A 17,988-nucleotide genomic window follows, 5' to 3' on the forward strand; every position below is an offset into this window, starting at 1 on the left:
CTCTCCAGGAGAGCATGAAATATTATATGTCTACTTAAATTATACATTGTGGGTTGTTTGTTGTTTTTTTTTTCCAAGTGTGCTCAAGGCCTGGTGCATCTTGAGCTTGGGAGATTGCGAGCTGGGTCATGGCTGTCATCACGGAAAACATCCCAAAACAGTCAGGTTAGTGACAAATTCCTCTGTTTAAACTGGAGCTGTGAAGGGCAGAGCATGGGGATGGTGCACAGATGTGCACATGAAGCTCATCCTTCCACAAACTCTGCTGAGGGTGGGGAACAAAATGTTTTATCCCCATAATTTTCTGTGCTGAAGTGCAGCTGAAATGCTGATTGAGCAGAAGAGCTGGTTAATTATGTTGAAGGAGTGTCTTCCCAAGACACACCAAAAATCTCTAATATCTTTCTCAAATGATGATGCCCAGAAATTTTTGGTTTGAAGACCTGCAAAAACTGCTTGAATGTATTTTCTGCAGCTGTTTTGTCTATCCAAACAAGCTGATGAAACCAAAATGTATCTGCCTATCTTCCAGCAGAACCACAGGAGAGCTGCTTTCCTCTCCAAGAAAACACAGAGCAATTTCCTGCTCCACTTGCTTTTTACCTGAAGCAAGGACAACAATTCATGTTCCAATCAGAGCAGGGCTCTTCCCCTCTCCCTGTGCCCCCCAATCTGCTCACACACCAATTTGGTGTTAAACCTGGAGGGTTGCAGGGGACAGAAACAAGGCACAGTGACTTAGAAAACTTCTTCTTAGTGGGTTTTCCTGCTGAAAATCGACTGCTTTGCCATTGTATTGAAGGTGCCAATGTCTCTAAAAGAGCAGATCACAGCAGGGTGAGGCTGTGAGGGGTTTTGGCCCCTTTCTGCCGTGGGGAAGCTGCACATGAGGGGATCCAGCAGTGCTGAAAGAAGGGTTTGTTCTCTGGAAACAGAGAGGAGGAGCCATAGGAGGCTATGGGGAGATGTCAGTTAAAGCAGGAATGTTTTTAAGGAGGTCTCTAAGAGGCCTGTCCATGAACAACCCCAAAAAGGTGCCAAAATTAGCACAGCATGGTGTGATTTCCTCACTTCCTAAAGGCCAGCAGTGGTGCCTTTAGGAGGTGGTGAGGTACCAGGAAGGGCTAAAGCCATGTGGGAACAGCTGGCCTAAGCCCAGCTTTAAAAATAATGGCTTTGGAGAAACATCTGCAGTGCATGCAGCAGGCAAGGAGAGGTGAACAGAGGGGACTTGCACTGGAGTCAGCAGTCAGGTGTTACATTTTGTTTTGGCCATTGTATCAACGTGAAGCCTAAGCAAGAGCAAGATAACCAACAAGTGACAGCTAAAATTTACCCACCTGGTTTTTCCATGGAAAGCTCAAGCTGAAAGGGAAGCAAAATGCCATCATGTCTAACTTGGGTCTAGGTAAAAATTCAGATCAAACAACATCATCCCCCTTTTTTGTAGAGTAAGAGGCTTTTGCAGGAGCCTGGTTATTCCTGCCTTTCTTTTAATACAAGAAATCCTCATCTCCTTGATGCAGTTTGAGAGCCTTCCTCTCCCTGCTCCAAAGTGACTTGGTGATTTTGAAAACTGAATAAATGTTTCTCACCAAAACCCTTCCAAGAGTTATAAAAATCTTGGCAGATGATGCAGCAAATCAGCTTGAATGATTTGCACAACTGCAAGCGCTGCTTTTGAAGGTGCTGGCCAAGAGCATCCAGACCTTTTGTCCTCACTTGGCTTTTTTCTGGGTCCACTGCATCCCTTGAGCAGTGGAAATCAAAGCCTTGTGGTGCAGGACAGGGGTTTCTTTCACATGCATTGCAAATGTTGTTAACTGGGCCATGAATTGGCACCCAGGGGTGGAAACTGTTCAGTGCCTGGTGTTTGTCACTGACAGCTGCACACTGGCCAGTGGGATAAATGTGTCAGGGCTTTTGAGTCACCAGCTGATGTGTCTGGGGGAGAAATCCCTGCTGTGCATGGACAGGGATGGACCAGATCTTTGTTTTGGACAAGGCAGCCCAGTTGGAAAGGTTTGGTCCTCAGTGGAACCTGTTCAGATGCACTTCTTAAATTGGTAATTTGGTTTCCTCGAGGGGCAGAGTCTGAAGATAAAAGCCAGATAAGGGGAGGGGGAAAAGGAGGGAAATGGAAAGGGCAGCAGGAACCAGCCTCTCCCTGTGGAGGCTCTCCCTGTGTCAGCTCCTGTCTTCTCCTGGAAATGAGAGGAGGTTCTTGGGCAAACAGAAGGAGCAGGGGCCATTACAGTGTATTCAGCTGGAACAGCAAAGATTCCTGCCAGGGGACAGGATGGGTGTCCCTGCTGTCCCCCCTCATGTGAGAGAGCAGCTGTTTGTCCTCCTGGGTGCTTGTGCATGCCAGGGGCATTACAGGGAAGGTGCCCATCACTTCCCCTTCTCCTGAGGTGTGGAGACACCCTGGGAGCCACTGAGAGGGGGGAGCACTGTCTAAAGCCACCTGAGCAGCACATAATTGTCACTGACAGCACATAATTGTGGAATAAGGGTCTGCAATACTGTGAGCAGCACCACAGAATCACTGAGGCTGGAAAATCCCTTTGAGACCATCAAATCCAACCATTGCCCAGCACTGCCAAGCCCACCACTAACCCCTGTCCCGAGTGCCACATCCACACAGCTGTTAAACCCCCCCAGGGATGGTGACTTCACCTCCTCAGGGAGGTTTTGATCTGTTTCCCCTCCCAGAGGGGTTTGCACTTGCGTGGCCAATGTGGCATTTCCAGTGTGGCTGGCACAGCTGCACCCATCTGTCACAAAGTCTGGTTTAAAGTTCACTTCTGGGTTTGACTCACGGGTTTTTTATTTATTTTTACCCTCAGGCGAGCCAACAGAGCGTCCACAGCCACTTCCACCCCACGCTTGCTCCCGTCCTCTCCACCTTGCAGAACTTTGTCAGCACAAAAAGATCCTCAGCAGACACATCCCAGAGAAACTCAGGTACAAACTGCCAGAAGAGCTGAGTGTGATTTGCTTTATATTCAGGCTGCCTTAAAAGCCAAACTGAAGACTTGAGTCTGGCTTTCCTGCCCAGCCTCCCTGAAGACGCCCCACGGATGTTTTTAAGACCCAAACACTTCCCAGAAGATGACATTATTTTTATGTCTGCTGCAGGAGTAATGGCCCCTCTATTTTAAGTGCAGAATTCCTGTGCCCTGCTATTCCCCAACACCCTTGTCAGAGGCTTAGCACAGACATGGTTCTCACATTAGGAACAGTTTTCTCAGGGAATAAAGCTGCCACCACTTCATTTATATCTTTGTTGTTCTTGAGTGCATAAAGGGGTGTTTTGTAATGAGAAAGTCACAATGCCCAGTTTGCAATTTGCAGGTTTAGAGAGCGTTAAATCCACAGCCTGCAGCAGCCTGGGGAGAGTTGCTCCAGGAATTAGGAATCTTTGCTGACATCTGACCATGAGCAGGAGCTGAAGACATTTCTTCTGCTAGTTTGCAGGAGCCTGGTGGCTTTTTGGGCATCCTTCCTTGTGCTGTCTGGACAGGCCCTGCAGCATTTCCTGACCCTTATCTGGGGTCCCCAGGGCTGGGCTTCCCAGTGCCACAGACCTCAGCTGTCCTGCATGGATGTGGGGAGTGCTGGTTTGGGGGGGTAAGAATGGTGGAATTTTGGAAGGGATTTACTCTGCCAGCCTTCTGCTGGGCTCTTAAAATAGTTTCATTAGAGCTGGTACAATTAATGGTGGGTGTAGCAGAGCTCAGGACCTGACTACAACATCAGCTTGTTGGCCTGAAAAAGTTGCAGTTTGAGCAATGTCTCTGAAGACTCTTTTTGCCTTTTGCCTTTTTTCCTTACCCTCCATTCTCCTCTCTTCCCTTTCCCACTTTACCCCTTCTCTTTTCCATGTTCCTCTTTTCCTCTTCCCTTCTTCCTTTCCTCTCCCTTCTCTTTTCCATGTTCCTCTTTTCCTCTTCCCTTCTTCCTTTCCTCTCCCCCCTTTCCTTTCCCTCTCACCTTTATTTCCTTCTCCTCTCATCCTTATTCCCTTCCCCTTTTACCTTTTCCTTGCCCTTTTCTTTCCCTTTTTCCTCCTTTTTTCCAGTATTTTGTGTACTTTTCCACACCCTATGACTGGGTACACACCAGCCTGTCTTCCTGCCTGTCCATTATTTACCAACACAGCACAAAGAGGAAGAGGAGATCCCTGGAACCCCACCACTCCCAGAGCCCTTTGTGCAAGAACACTGTGATTTTAGGGATAATGAGCCAGTCTTTAATGGAGTGAAGGCACAATAGGGCTGTTCTCCAGGCTGGCAGAGTGCTGCTGTTCCACAGATTGTGGCTGGGATACAGTGGGAGTCACGGTGACATCGAGAGCCGGAGGGATTACACCGTATTCACCCTTCCTCCTCCTCCTCCTCCTCACGTGAGCAGCACTGCCTGCCTTGGCACAGGAAGGCTCCACTCCTGCTTGGTGATAACTCTGCCTAGGCAGCAAGGGACTGCTGTCACCTGACAGTGTTATCTCTTAATTATATTATCTCTTAATTACAGAAGCTAATTGTTTGTTTCTTTATTAGTAGGAGCCGATACGGGCCCAAGGACTGTGGAGATAACGAGGGTCAGTGAGTTGTTTTCTATCCCTTCATAAAGCTGACTCCTTTCATTGGAGTTGTTCATTTTTGCAGCATCTCTCACCAGTCAAACTGCATGATTTGTGTTTGCAGTGGGGTGTTTGATGTCTGCCTGTGCTTTGGGTGAGGAAATGTGTGTGTCAAACCCATTTTCTCCCTGTTCCACCAATCCAAGCAGTCAGTTACTGCCATACCCTGGACACAGCCCTCTGTGAGTTTCCCCTGCTGCAGATGTTTTATTTTGCTTTGTTCCAGGGCCCAAATGATGCACTGGGTGTCAGCATAGCAGGAGGGAAGGGCAGTCCCTTGGGAGACATTCCCATCTTCATTGCTATGATCCAGGCCAGTGGAGTGGCTGCTCGGACACAAAGGCTCAGAGTGAGTACAGGGCCCTCAATATTTCCCATTTCACCTCCCTCCTGTCCCTTGAAGCCTCAAGCACTTCTGTATCTGCTGCCACTGATAATCTCTCACAGACTGCTCTGCCTCTTCTTATATAAAAGCAAAACAAACAAAAAAAAAACCCACCCCAAAACACAAATCTGCCCTTCTCTTCCCAACTTGGGAATAATGGCAATTGCTGCCCATTAAGAGAAAGAACTTAAATGCATTTGCAATGGTCTTGGAATGTCTGTGTTCACCCAGACCCAGACAGGGCAGCAAGAGGCTCTCTGGAAACCACAGGTACTTTGGGAACTCTGGGCATCATTTAGAGCTCAAACCAGGTAGAAACCAGATCAGAAATGAGTTGTTTGGTCTTAAGGCCCCTATAAATAAACAGCAGAATAAGGCACTTGTATCAGACCCACAGCTCGTGTGGGTTTCCAGGCATGGCCATGGTGAACACTTCCAGTTTTGGAGAGAGTTTCAAGGAATCATGAGGATTGAAAAGAATTTATTATGCAGATCCACATGCTTTGGCCCATGAGATTCATTAGGACATGCTGCTGCATTCATGCCTTGTTTCTTATGGAATTAAACAATGGCAGGGTTGAGATCATTTTTGTGTGTAGGAAGAAAAAATCATCCAGGTTAATTGGATTAATATCAGAGTTTCCTACTCTCCTGTACAACATTCAGCACCTGCTTACACAGTCTGGAAGAATATGAACTTGTCTGCATATTCAGACACAAATGAATCCTTTCTGGATGGGAGGACAGCAGTGAAAATCTCCCTCTCTCTCTGCTTGCAAATAGAAAGAGTAAAATACAACCCCATCTTTGTTTCTCTGATCATATTGTCAGTGTTAAAAAAAGAATGGGAAATGATCACTGGCAGTGCAGAATCCTCACAAAAGGGATCCTGCAAAAGAGAAGCATGACTGTGCAGTGCCAAGTTCACGAGGAATTTTAAGCATTCTTAATTTTAATTTTCCCTAATGCTGATAATTTTCCATTACTGTTGTACTTTCAGGTTGGAGATCGGATTGTCAGCATTAATGGGCAACCTTTGGATGGGCTGTCTCATGCAGATGCAGTTAATCTACTAAAGAATGCTTATGGGAGCATTATCCTGCAGGTATGGTGATAAATTGAACATGCAGCTGCAGCAGGGTAGATAAATGGCATTCAGGAAGAGGGGAAAAAAAAAACCCTGAGCATCCCTGGCACAAGGCATTGCAGAATTGCAGGGTGCTTTGCTGGTGGGAATTACACAGAAGGAGAGCAAGAAATCATTTCCATTCAAAAATCCTTTATTGCCATTCATACAGGCTGTGAGCATGGTTCTGTAAAAGCATAACAAAGGGAACAAAATAACTTGTTGCTACATGTGATAAATCAACAAGCTTCCAAGTTGTGGATTTGTTTTTTTGTTAATTGGAAGTTAACTAGGAACAAAAAAATGTGTGTGTGTGCTTGTGATGTAATGAGACAGAGACCCACAGGGTGGTTTCCTTGTCCTTGAAAGAAATTCTAGCAGAATTTAGGAAAAATGATGGCATCATCACTAAGACAGTGCTGCCTGGAACTGATTATTCATCAGGTAAAGGATAAAAACACTCAAGAGAGAAAACAGTGCTGTCACTGCTGTGCTTCTCTGGTAGCTAAAAGGGACATCTTCTGCCACATTGCTTCTAATTGCTGCCTGCCACTGTGTTGATCCATAGTTTATTTTTATGTTTACACAAAGAAATGGGGAAAATACTTGCCAGTTAGTATTCAAAATTCTCCTCGTTTGCAGAATTATTGCAACAACTGGAAAACAAGCTGAAGGCACCACTAAAATCTATTCTTCACTCTCTTTTATCATCACAGCATTTTGGATTGGAACACATCCTGAGGGATTTTTGCAAGCTTCTTGCTTGTATTATGACACAAATGCAACTATAAAAAATAGGGGGGTGAAGAGGGGGGGGCAAGAAAAAAGAGAAAATGAAATTACAATAAACTTAGTTGGAGACTTGCTTATTCTTTGTTTTGTCTGTCCATGAACTGCTGACCTGGTAAGTGATGAGCCAGTTCCAGAGCAGATGGTGTTTTGTGTAGTTCCATTGAAGTCAGAGGAAACACACAGATTTACACCAGCTGAGGATTCTCTGTTAAATTATAGTTATCATATTGTTACTAACGTTGAGTAATTTCACTTTTCATGTCAACAGTGTTCCCTGAATAGAAAATGAAAGCTTGCTGCAGAACCCAAAATTGCTCATCTTGAAAGCTGTAATACAGCTCAATATTGCACCTCATGATGGATTTAAAAATATTCCTGATGGAGCACTCTGTCACTGGGTCACTCACACAAACAAAGAGCTTCTTCTAGAAATGCCACTGGGTTAAAGAGCTTCTTCTGGAATTGTCTCTGGATTTGTCAGTTGGCTGCTTTTCTTCCATATTTTTGCTCTCTCTGAGCCTTCTGTCTCATTCAAATGAGCTTGATGCTGTTTACAGATGATAGAGGTTTATTGGGATAGAATAGAGTCTGTTCTCTATTAAAAATCTGCTCTAGGAAGGTGGGATGTTGTATTTGAACACCTGGAGCAGTGTCAAAGCGTGGTGATTGTTCCCTTCCCCACCAACCACAGGTTCCTCTCCACCCCCAAACTCCTTTTTTTAATCAAAACAATCCAAATGGAACAATCCTATCTCTGTGATCATCATGACTGATGTGCCATTAAATAATTCTGTTTATTATCAGGGTAGACCACTTCATGGCAAACTGCTCTGAAGGGTCAGATAATTGTGCTCAGTGGGGTGGAAAGGCTTATTATGGGAATGTCCTGGGAAGGAGTTTGCAAATGCTGTTTGCAAATGGGAGATTAAGGTCTCAGGGGAACAATCATCCCTCTCAGCTGTTTTGATGCCTTGGTTTAATTTAATTTCTTTTCTGCAGGTGTAGTAATGAGATAAGGGGGAGCTTTTTTACAAGGTTGTTGAACTCTGATATGTTCTTGCTGCCAGCTGAAGATTTTTGAATATAGATTTGTTTTTACCCTCATTTTATTCAACAACAAGAAAAAAAAAAAAAGACAAATCCTGGCTGGAATTCCTTGTGCTGATGCCACAGGAAGGGAACCTTGGTGGGGTTTTTGCTGGCTGAGCCAGGTGCTGTTCTCATCTGCTGGACCCCCTTCTTTGGGGCATCCTGGAACCAGAGTCCTGGGATGCAGAATTTGCATGGAAACCTCCTGGCTCTATCACCCTCTTGGCTCCAGATGATTGGGAAGAGGGAAATATTGCTATGGAAGAACTGGGAGCACTCATTTTAAACAGATTGACAGAACAAATTTCTTACTTAGAAAAGGGAAGTTTTCCTTAAAGCCAAGTTCACAGCAACGAGTGGAAGAAGTACCTGCTCACTTGGATAAAATAGGGCCATAGGTAGAGGAAATATTGGAATTGTGCCTCCTGGCTGTTTTTCACTGTGTCTGAGCTGAACTCCCATGCTGCAGTAAATGTCAGGCAGAGAAGATATCTCCTCAGAGGGAGATGGAGTGAGGGGATAACCACAACGTGTACTTGTTGGGAAATTGATGTCCTTTCAACTGTAAATACTTCAAATCCAAACCACTTTGTGGGGGTTTCTTTGAAAATTTTCCAGAAAAAACGAAAAAAAAGCAAATAAAAAATCAGCATCAATGAAGAAAAAATAAAGTTAATGCCAGGGCCCTCACTACTCTCACAGCCAGGAATTCCATCCCAAGATCCCATCCAGCCCTGCCCTCTGGCACTGGGAGCCATTCCCTGTGTCCTGTCCCTCCATCCCTTGTCCCCAGTCCCTCTCCAGCTCTCCTGGAGCCCCTTCAGGCCCTGCAAGGGGCTCTGAGCTCTCCCTGGAGCTTCTCCTCTCCAGGTGAGCACCCCCAGCTCTCCCAGCCTGGCTCCAGAGGGGCTCCAGCCCTCAGAGCATCATCCAGGGTGTTTTCAGAATAATAGAGGATCCAGAATTGAGAAGTTCAACAATCCAGTTTGTTTTCATGCTAAAAATTCAGAAAACACAAAACCAAGGATTAATTTGTTCCCTACTCATCAAACAAACCAGTCTGAGGCATTTCAGGGTCTTTGCCCAACAGTCCCTTGGATCTTGGTGTTCTCTTAAAGATTGTGGTGGTTTCTGTCAAGACCAATCCTGGACCCTTTGACTCTCCTTGGAAAACCAACATTTTTCCCTGGATTACCCAGAAAGACCCTTCCCCTTTGCTCAGAGCCTGGGTGATGGTTTTGTGAGGGCAAGAGAAAGCTTCCGAGCAAAATTTGCATTGAGAAAGATGCCAGCTCTTACCTGAAAGTGTGGAATTAGTGGAGATTTAAGAGAGTAGGACTTGGTTTTAAAGCTTGCTTGGGGAAAAAAATTCAACAGCTGATTTTTCCAAACTGTTTCCTTGCATCCCTGTGGCCCAGGTGGTGGCTGACACCAACATCAGTGCCATTGCCAGCCAGCTGGAGAGCATGTCCACGGGCTGCAGCCTGAACCCGCCCTCCGAGCATCCCACCGAGGATCCTGAGTGAGTTCCTGCTCTCCTGCAGAGCTGGGGTGGATTTCTGGGTGAGGGAGAGGGTGCAAGGAGCTCTCTCCCTTTGCTTCTCTCTTATTTTCTGTCACCTTTAAAATGAAAGCTTGGTGACCTTCCCCAAGGTGATGATGGACTCGTGTCTGTCTTCGCCTGCTGACAGAAATTGCTTGAGTAAATAAACACAAAATGTGTTTCCAAGCATTATTTCTGGGTGTTTTTCAAGGAAAAAGTATCTCTTTTCTTCCTTAATGTTGTGCTGATATGGTATTTCTGCTCCTGTCCATTGGCTCTTAGTCTGGAAGGAGTTCTGATCACAGCAATTTGAAATAATTTGGTATTGGCAGACTGATGCCAGAGGTGTTAAAAACACCTTACAAAACATGTCCCAGGACTTTGTCTTTTCAATATTTATAGCTTTATGAGTCAAAAAAATCCAATTACAATAATTCCTGCTTGCAGCACTTGTGTGTGGTGATGGAAGTTGGAGGTCCAGTCCTGCCAAGCTTTTCACACAGTTACCATTTTGAAATTCATTTATTCTCCATTTCAGCTCATCATTTTCATTATGTTCTTCATTTTCATTCTGTGGTTCATTCTATTTATTTTAAGAAGCTGCTGTCCTACCTCAGGAGAATTGAGTGTAAAAGTTGAGCTATTTGTGCTGCATTCTGTGGTCTTAAAATATGAGACACTTCTTTTATTGCTGCTCTCCAAGGAGAACTGCTTGCTTTAGAAAAAGATTGGTATTCTTTTTTCATATCAAAGCAGCAGGAAATTTGGAGGTGAAAATACAAAGCAGAATTAGGTGTGTCCTAAAAAATGCACAGATATTGCTCAGCTTGGGTTGCACCTTTAGATAGGTGGAAGGTGCCAAGTGGCTTTCACAGAATCATGGAATGGTTTAGGTTGGAAAAGCCCTCTCAGATCATCGAGTCCAGCTGCCTTGTCCACTGACCCATGTCCCCAGGTGCCACATCCACACAGGGATGGGGACTCCAGCACTGCCCTGGGCAGCTGTGCCAGTGCCTGAACACCTTCTGTCCACAGCAGTTCTTTCTACATACAGAAAGAACTTCTACATAGAAATTACTGATTTCAAATCTGAGATGGATAAATTTGTGAGTGGTCTAAATTCCACTAAAAAAATCTTCCTTTGCTCAGTGTAGGCAGAGAAAACCCCTGAAGATTTTAGGCTCCAACTGATGAGCTTTGGAGTTATGAGCACAGGGATGTGGGTATAATATAATAATTAAAAATAATGTTTTCCAAGTGAGAAGCTGGAGCACACAGAGCAGCCTTTGAACTCTGGGCTTTGCAGGAATGTTCCAGTGCAAGGGTCATGGTTTGTGACTGTGTGAAAAAACTCATGATAGATAAATGTCTCTGTAAGTGTTCCTTCTGCATAAAGTCCCCAGAGACAGACATTGCTTATCTAAGTGATATTTATTGTGTTTTCAGAGCACCTCAACCTAAGATTATTACTTTGGAGAAAGGCTCTGATGGACTGGGATTTAGTATTGTAGGGGGGTATGGAAGTCCCCATGGAGACCTGCCCATTTATGTCAAGACTATATTTGCCAAGGTATCTTCTATTTTTTGTTTTCTCCCCTTTTTTTCTATATTATCTTTAAAAATAAACCTAAGATTGGGCTTGGATAATTTATTATGTAGCAGAAAGCAAAATGTAGTGTCTGAGTACGTTGTTGTGAGTTAGTGGACCCAGAACTCATAGCTGGCTTCTCAGTTTATATTTCATATTACTGATGGCTGAAATAAGACACTTTGTCTCAGCAAAATTGCTCTGTGTACTTGGGAAATTTGGGTTTGTATATTAAAATATTTATAAGGCAGTTTTCTATCTGTAAATCTCCAAGAGATTTCCAGGTGGTATTGAAGGCATCTTTTTTTCTCACTGTGCAGGAGTGAGGAAATGGCAGAGGTTCTGTATCCTGATGAAAAAAACAGGAATTAGCCTATCTCTGATCCCAGCCCTGAGTGTCTGGGGGGACTGGGGGTCCCTGGCAGGTACAGAGAGCTCCAGCCTCTGAGGTGGGGAAGAATCATAATATAGCATATTATAGGAGGGAAATACACCCCTTTTCCCACCCATCCCCTGCTAAAAATGAGCCAGCAAGACCTGTCAGGCACAGCAGGCACAGCCACATGAGGGGAGGTGTGGAAAAGGGCAGGGAATTAAAACAGTGGGAATTAGGGATACTTTCCATAAAATCATTGTGAAGTCTGTCAAATGCTTGCCCTGTGTCAGCACTTGTGGCAGGGTAGATGATGGAGTTGAGAAAACTTTATCTGAAGGTAAAGTAGGAGCCATATATCCTGCTCCTGTTATTCTATTCTATTCCTGTTATTCTGGAGCTCAAACCAAAAATAACTGGTATTTTTGCAATTTTAAGTTAGCTAAAATATTGTGCCTTTTAACTTGTGCTTAGGGTTACAAGTTTCCAGATTTGAGCATGACTGAGAAATCTTAAATGGAACTTGAAGTTCCTGCAGTCACTGGTGGGACAGAAAGAGACACTGTGAGGCAACCTCTGGGCAGGCAGGGCTTGGGATTTACGTAAAAGAACTTCACTGAGACATCTGGAGGAGAGGAGCCATTCCTAAAGCTCTCTGGAAGCTTTCAGGACTGCCACAGAACTTTGTAGGGTGGCAAAACCCTCTGAGATCACCAAGTCCAGCCATTCCCCCAGCACTGCCAACCAGCGTCCCCAGGTGCCACATGCACATGGCTTTTAAATCCCTCCTAGCATGGGGAGTCCACTGGGCAGTCTGCTCCAATGTTTGACACCTTTTGGTGAGCAAAATTATCCTGATGTTCAATCCAAACAACTCGAGGCCATTTCTTCATCTCTGTCTGGGGCTGGGGGCAGTGCCCAGGTCGGTTCCCTTTCCCTCCCCACATTTTTAGCTGTTTCTCAGCTGTGAGGCACAGAGTTCATTTAAATGCTGCTTTAACAAGCCTCTCCACAATCATAAAATCCAGAACCAGCCTCTACCCAAGCCTTTTTTCAGGGAAGAGCCAACTCTGTCTCCCTGGGCCTGTACCCTGGCAGGGCGGGGCACGACGGTCAAGGCGCTCGTGGGGAGAAGCTCAGCGCTGCCATTTCTCTGGGCCGTGAGGGATTCCCAGTGCTCCAGCAGCTCATTCCAGGCAGCTCTCCGGGCTCCAGGAGCCCAGGGGTGCCACACTGAGCCCTGGTTTGCCGTTGCAGGGCGCGGCGGCCGACGACGGACGGCTGAAGCGCGGGGACCAGATCGTGGCCGTCAACGGGGAGGCCCTGGAAGGCGTCACCCACGAGCAGGCCGTGGCCATCCTGAAGCGCCAGAGGGGGACGGTGACCCTGACAGTGCTGTCCTGAGACAAACTGAGTTCTTTTAGGCCATCTATAGAGCTGTCACACACTGCCCAGCCCCCTCAGAACCTGGCAAACATGGATCAGCATTCCCACAGATGCCAGTGAGCATCTCCAGCTTCCTTCAGCAACCCACGTTTTTTCGGCCTTTCTCCCCACCCTCCACGACTTCTGGTGGCTTCAGAGGTTTCTCTGGACAAGTTTAATTAAGGAACTTTACAGGACAAGACTCGTTCTGCTTTATTTAACACCTTGGTTTGTCCCCGCTGGTCTGAACCCCAGTTCTGACTGCTGAACCTGGAATCAATTCTCACACAAAAAAGAATTCAGATCATCAGCTGATCTCATCTGAGGAGCAGAAATGAATGCCGAGCGACTTGTCATCTCACTCATGATTTACTTATGCTAATTGTTCTTTCAAGTATGCCAGAAAACATTAGCAATGTAATTAAATTACCACTGTTCCAAATGATGAAATATCAAATTCTCCTCTGGGAAATTATTTGTGCTCGGCACAGTAAGTCTGATAGTCAAATGTGAACTTCTCATGTTTATCTCTTTGGGTAGGTCCGTGGAAGTTAGTCAGAGGTAATTACTGTGATGTGTCAATTTGCAGCCTTTAGCATGAAAAATAAACGAGGGGAGAGGGAAGTTTATTTTTTTAGGCTTTTAAAATGTTTGAGCCTTTTCAGGTATTTAGGCAGCATGAACAACAACAGCGTAGCTCATTCTAGTCTAATTCTATTTTTTAAGAAGAAATGTGCTGATATATGCTAGGCATGTCGCATACAAAGGCAGTTGTTGTCGTGCCAAGCTGCAGCATAATTGTTCATCCTGAAACTTTAATGAAGACAAAAAGTTTGCTTTGGGAATGTGATCCTGTAATTCCAGGGATGACGGTGAGCAGTCCCTCGGGCTCGATGGAGTTCATCCTCACCTGCAGACTGACGTGCACTCCCAAGAGTCTCCCCAGGATCAGGTAGTGCAGGGAGAGGCTTTCATGGATGGTGGAGGATGCTCCTCTCTTGGGGCTGCCAGAGTCAATTTTGGGTAACACTGAGTGCTGCCAGGCAGTGATGATGATCTCCCACATGCAGGTGCAGCGGTTTGGGATGAGGTTCCTCAACCCCTTCCAGCTCAGTTGAATCCTCCAGCCAATTTTTTAGGGTCTGAAGCCCACGAGGAGCCTTCCCAAGGCTGGTCCCACTCTGGGCCAGTCCCACTGTGGAGGTGGGGTGCAGGAACGTTCAGCCAAAAGTTCCCAACTTCATTCCATGTCCCAGCCATCAAGCAGTGGTTATGAGTGTGGCCTTGGTGATTTAGCAGATGAATTTGGCAGGCAGATTCCTGGCAGTGCAAGGCACTGTGGGTTAATCTTCCTATCCAGAGGAGCAGGAGGGGTTTGGATGAAGCAGCCCAGTCTGATTTGGACTATTTGGCATAATTTATAATGGTGATGTAGCTGGGAGAAATGAAAAGGGGGGTGGGGTCAGAATTGGCTGCTCATTTTGTGTGAAAAATTCCAGGAATTAAATGGAAAGAAGGTTGAAAATCTGGAGTATAATAACTGAGCAGTGCAGGGGGGTGTTAAAGGTACAGCTGTTCTGTGTAATTTAGTGGAATTTTCCCCATTTTACATACAGGAACCAGTCCTGAAGCGAGGTGAACAGAGACAGGAATGCTGTGACAAGTTCTCATAGAAAAGAGTTTTCCTTATTTCCTTGGAAAGTTTTCCATAACTTTAAGTAATCACAAAGTGCATTTAGCCTGCTGGAACCATTGGTGGGTATTCCCTTAACAGTGCCTGGAAGAGACTTCATGTTTTCAGTGGATTCCCAGTGTCCTGTTTGATTTGCCAGGTGAGGTGTGAGTGGAATCTTGGTTGCAGATGCACAGGAATATCTCCAGATGTAGAAAACTGGAGAATTCTTACCAAACTGCTTTGGTTGCACAAGTATCTAAGGCATGCAGGAGTTGAAGGTGAGGTGTGAGGAGGTACCCTCAGCAGCAGTGTGTGGAATTTATCAACCAAAGGGAATGATTCCTCTGTCCTGTGTTTTTATAGCCATTGCATTCTGACCCTGAGACATTGCCACATTTAATCAATGAAGTTGTTCAGGGCTATTTATTAGCCTGTGATGCACATGCAGTTCATAGACATAAATAATAGAATTTATGGGCTGAGACATTTTGCACTTCTCGTTGCTCAGAAGGAGAGAGAACATTTTCTGCTTCTTGTAATTTGCACTTTGTGTGTTTGAATATATTACTGCCAAAAAAGTTATATTGCAAATAATTGATAAACCAGTGACCATGCTCCACATGCAGGACCAAGGCAGAGAATTCAGTTTGCATCATGCTTGTCTGGGTGGAGGTGTTCTGGTTTGTTTAAAACTTTATTTCTGCGCAAGGGAAAAAGCAATTAAACCTCCTGATTGTATGTTTACGTAGATCAGTAAAATGAGACGTTTTATGACTTCAAAGGTTCTAAATAAAGCTCGGTTGCATAAGTAGCTGTGCATTTGTTTCATTCTGTATTTTAATTTAAGTCAGTGTTAAAAGCTATTGCATGAGATAACATCTCATCTGATATCCAGTTTAAACCTCCTCTGGAAAAACTTTTCCTCTGTTTCCTCTTGTCCTAAGGGTTCTCCTGCCTTTGAGGACTCAGGGTCAGAGCCTTTACTTTAGAAGGGCCATGTGTTGTTCACAGTCCCTCCATCAGCTTCCTCACCTGGAGAGACGTGGAGTCACCTGCTGTTGGCAGTGACAGCATCAAGGACGTTCTTGGCAGCACCAGGAGTCATCTCAGGGCTGTTGGTATTTCTTGGCCAGCTGATAACCAGGTTATGATGTGGTGCTGTTGGGTGGGCTGGTGGGGCCAGCAGGTCAGCCTGGAGGGATGAGGGACTTCACCTCATTATCCTGCTGATGAGGAATCATTGCCCCTAAAACCCCTGTAATTAATGCCAAGGCAATTACCACCCTGGAAGTGTGACATCCACAGAGCCTGTGGAGGTAACGTGATTATGCCAGGATGGAGCAGTTCATGTCCCTCTGCCTGAAAGCACTGGAGCGAATTAATGTCATGTCACACATGTATAAAACATCAGTTTTTACAGTTGTGCTGAGCATTGATGCATAATTCCATTATCATCTTTCTCCACAGGTTCACACGTCTGTGTCTGGAATTCAGGTGGATTGATGTCCTGGTTAAACACTGCCATGGTCATTGTTACCCCTCCTAGGAGGGTTTGTTCCCCAAAATGTGAGTTCCTGTGATAGCTGCACCTTCTAGGATGGCAGAAAATCAGAGAGATCCGTGTTCTGCAGCATCCCAAGTGGAAAAGGAAGAAGGGTCACCCTGACTTTGCTTTTAACCTTTTCCAGGTGGGCTCTGAGGGCTCTGCTGCCTTCCCAAGTCTGGTGGGGGTGAAGCAGAGCTTGCTCCCAGTTCCTGCACAAAAAGGGGAAATATGCAGTGGTAGCATAAACTCTTTATTCCCTCTTAATTTAGGATCACAAAATCCCAGGATGGTTTGGGTTGGGACAGACCTTAAAGCTCATCCCATCCCTCCCCCTGCCACAGACAGGGACATCTTCCACTACCCCAGGTAGCCTGATCCAACCTCAGGGATTCCTACACAGTTGAAGAGCTCATAAGGAATGTTTTATTTTCCAGGGCAGATGTTTCCATGTAAGGGTTTGTAGTCCCACTTTGAGAAGGATGAGAAAAACAGGGTAAAGATTCCTGGTTCTGGATGTGCAAGGTAAGAGCTGGGCCAGGGCTGGGTCCTGGCACATCCTCGTGGACCCACTCCAGATTCCAGGCAGGGAAAGCTGCCCAGGCCCCAGCACGGCTCTGATGCTTTTTCTGCTGAAATGGCACTAGATGGAGCAGTTGACAAAATATTGCATTTCTACAGCCTTGAGCCCAGGGCTGGAGGCCCAGGCAGAGGAGCTGCCCCCAGGGAGGCTCTGAGGATGCTCCATCTTCTCAGCCCAGCCCAGGAAAGACAAACTCCCAAACTGTGAGCTGGCTCTTTCCCTGTGAACAGGGGAGTGCTGCAAAAGGGACACACCTGGGTACAGTGATGGGAGGTTTCTAGGGAAGGAAATCATGGCCCATATCACTCCTGCTGATAACTGCCTTCCATCCTGGCAAAAACAGGGCAAATTGGCCCTGCCACACTGAGCTGTGGGGACACAAGAGGGGCCAGCTTGGCCCCACAGACCCCGAAGCAGAGGAGCAGTCACTGTGCCCAACACGCTGCCCCTGCAGCAAATAAATCTGCCTTTGCTGCTGAGACTTTTGTTTCTTCTAAGAACATTAAATCCTGCTGAGAGTTGCTGCACTGACACTGTCCAAGCTGCTGATGGGGCAGGTTCTAGCTGATAATCATCTCAAAAGGAAATGTTTTTCTTTGGATGGATCCTGGAATGGTTTGGGCTGGAAGAGAACTTAAAAGATCATCCAGTCCCACCCCTGCCATGGCAGGGACACCTTCCACTATCCCAGGTTGTTCCAGCCTGACCTTTGACACTTCCAGGGATCCAGGGGCAGCCCCAGCTGCTCTGGGCACCCTGTGCCAGGGCCTCACACCCTCACAGAGAATTTATCTCTCATCTCTAATCTAACCCTGCCCTCTGGCACTGAGAGCCATTCCCTGGGTCCTGTCCCTCCATCCCTTGTCCCAAAGTCCCTCTCCAGCTCTCCTGGAGCCCCTTTAGGCTCTGAGGTCTCCCTGAAGCCTTCTGTTCTCCATCCCCAGCTCTCATCCTGTCCAAACTGAGCAAAGTGGTTTTGTCTGACCACTGAGGGGCTTCAGATGAGACCCTCAGAGTCTCCTCTCCTCCCCTTGCAGCAAAAGAAAGGGACACACTGGAAATTCCCATAAGGAGAGTGGAAAAATCATGTTCAGCCAAGCTCCTCATCATTCTTTCCCTTTGTAGCTGATGGGCTGCTGGATGCTGAGCCTGTAAAGATCATTAGATTAATTCCTTTCCTTGCAGTGACTTAATTGTCTCCATTTGTCCTGTGCAGTGCTC

At 45.9% G+C, this 17,988-nt stretch overlaps 1 protein-coding gene across 6 annotated transcripts in view; it reads left to right on the forward strand.

The window, feature by feature from the left end:
• PATJ (PATJ crumbs cell polarity complex component) overlaps positions 1-15,452 on the forward strand; it is a 137,881-nt gene extending 122,429 nt beyond the window's left edge. For 3 of the 6 annotated variants that reach the window (XM_015636222.3, XM_015636221.1, XM_015636220.3), the window contains exons 37-44: positions 79-165; positions 2,850-2,967; positions 4,563-4,603; positions 4,872-4,994; positions 6,031-6,135; positions 9,456-9,559; positions 11,027-11,150; positions 12,799-15,452. In XM_015636222.3, coding sequence (XP_015491708.1) covers positions 79-165; positions 2,850-2,967; positions 4,563-4,603; positions 4,872-4,994; positions 6,031-6,135; positions 9,456-9,559; positions 11,027-11,150; positions 12,799-12,945 — 849 coding nt within the window. In that variant the 3' untranslated portion in view covers positions 12,946-15,452. Of the gene's footprint in view, positions 1-78; positions 166-2,849; positions 2,968-4,562; positions 4,604-4,871; positions 4,995-6,030; positions 6,136-6,798; positions 8,083-9,455; positions 9,560-11,026; positions 11,151-12,798 lie in introns of those variants that run through there. The other 3 variants (XM_015636223.3, XM_015636224.3, XM_033516560.1) reach the window with 3 other exon arrangements.
• The last annotated feature ends 2,536 nt before the right edge of the window (positions 15,453-17,988 follow it).

The sequence above is a fragment of the Parus major genome, chromosome 8 (genome assembly GCF_001522545.3).
Source record: "Parus major isolate Abel chromosome 8, Parus_major1.1, whole genome shotgun sequence".
Classification (NCBI taxonomy): domain Eukaryota; kingdom Metazoa; phylum Chordata; class Aves; order Passeriformes; family Paridae; genus Parus; species Parus major.